Source organism: Apaloderma vittatum, unplaced genomic scaffold (genome assembly GCF_000703405.1).
Source record: "Apaloderma vittatum isolate BGI_N311 unplaced genomic scaffold, ASM70340v1 scaffold27008, whole genome shotgun sequence".
NCBI classification, from domain to species: domain Eukaryota; kingdom Metazoa; phylum Chordata; class Aves; order Trogoniformes; family Trogonidae; genus Apaloderma; species Apaloderma vittatum.
The window spans coordinates 24,568-25,925 of record NW_009729457.1 but is presented as its reverse complement, the minus strand read 5'-3'; the positions used below and the strand labels follow the sequence as shown (position 1 = coordinate 25,925).

Below are 1,358 nucleotides of genomic sequence, written 5' to 3'. Positions count from 1 at the left end.
TCGGCGGCGAAGATGGGAAAACTCAACGTGACCTTCGGGATCCTCATGCTCTGCGCCGCTGGAGGCTGGGGTAGGTTTACGGGGTAGGTTTACAGCCTGTAGCGTTGTCGCTCGCTCCAAGCCAGGTCATTTAGTGGTTGGGTTGTTGTTCCAGGACTTTTTGCGTTCGTGGGGTCTGTGATTTCCCGGGAAAATTGCTCGGAAGGGGAGCTGGCAGCCTGGAAACCTTGTCGTGGTTCCCAAATACAAAGCGTTGCTCCAGCTGGGTCAGGGTCAGGCGGGTTTCTCAAAGATGTTGCAGGGTCAAGACACGGTTTCGTGCATTGTTCTCACACTGGGCGCGGCAAGTTTATATTCTCTACCTACACTGTTATTTGGCTCCGGGAACTGGCTTGTAATGGAAGTACTGGGGTGTGACTTGGGCTCCGTCCCTCATAAACAGAAAATACACCACGAGAGTTTGCAGGGCAGGTAGTCACCCTGTTCATGTCATTTTAGCATTTATGTCAGTGTAGCTGTCTTGTGTTATTTTTTCTTATGCTATTCTGGTGCTTTTCTTTAAAAAAATCTGATTTCTGGCAGCAGGTGATTTCAGGACAAGTGTAGTTTGTATTTTAAAACAAATTTCCCAGTGTCTGAAGTATGGAGAAGAATCCTAGACAAGTGTTATCTCCTCCCCAGGTGTGTTTCCAGGGCTCAGAGTAAATCCTGCAAGTGTAGAATGGTGCAGTGTTTTCAGCTCCTGATTCATAAATCAGTCCCATTGTTTTCCAGGGGCTTTGGGGTAACATTGTTCTGTCTAAGGAATTCCAGACTTTGTTGAGTTCCCAGGAACAGCCTGAGGCTCCAAACTGCTGAGGGAAGGAGCTGTCATCAGTACAGGATGTGGGATAACCCCTGGAAGAGTTCGAGTTGCAGTTTGGGGCTGTGCAGGTGATTTCTCTGGTCCTGTGTGTCGGTGCCTGTAATCAGCTGAGCTCAGTTTGGGGCAGACACAGGGAGGTTCAGAGAAAAGACACAGTCCCAGGATAGCGTGGGCAGGAGATCGCTGAGCCAAGCAGAAAAGCCAGAGAGGATGCAAGTAGAGTTTGTATCTTTATCCATTTTTCTAAAATATCTTTATCGAGTTTCCTGCGTGCGCATTCTTGCTCAGTTTGGCGGAGGGGGATAAAACAAAGCTTGTGGCTGCCCCATGCGGTGTGTAGAGGGGGTTACTTGGAGTGCAGGCTGGGGACTGAGGAATCTTCTCCTGCCTGGGAAGGGCGATGCTCAGCCACAGACGTCCAGGGTATTTCAAGAGCATCATTTCACCTCGCCCCGGGCCGCAGCTCTGCCCAGTTCCCCTGCTGCCCAGTTTT

General features: G+C 50.1%; 1 protein-coding gene across 1 annotated transcript in view; it reads left to right on the top strand.

Moving 5' to 3' along the window:
• The first annotated feature begins 12 nt into the window (after positions 1-12).
• The window catches only part of ITGB3 (integrin, beta 3 (platelet glycoprotein IIIa, antigen CD61)), a 19,114-nt gene continuing 17,768 nt past the window's right edge, over positions 13-1,358 (top strand). The window contains exon 1 of the mRNA XM_009874452.1: positions 13-70. Within this exon, the coding sequence (XP_009872754.1) occupies positions 13-70 (58 nt within the window). The remainder of the gene's footprint in view (positions 71-1,358) is intronic.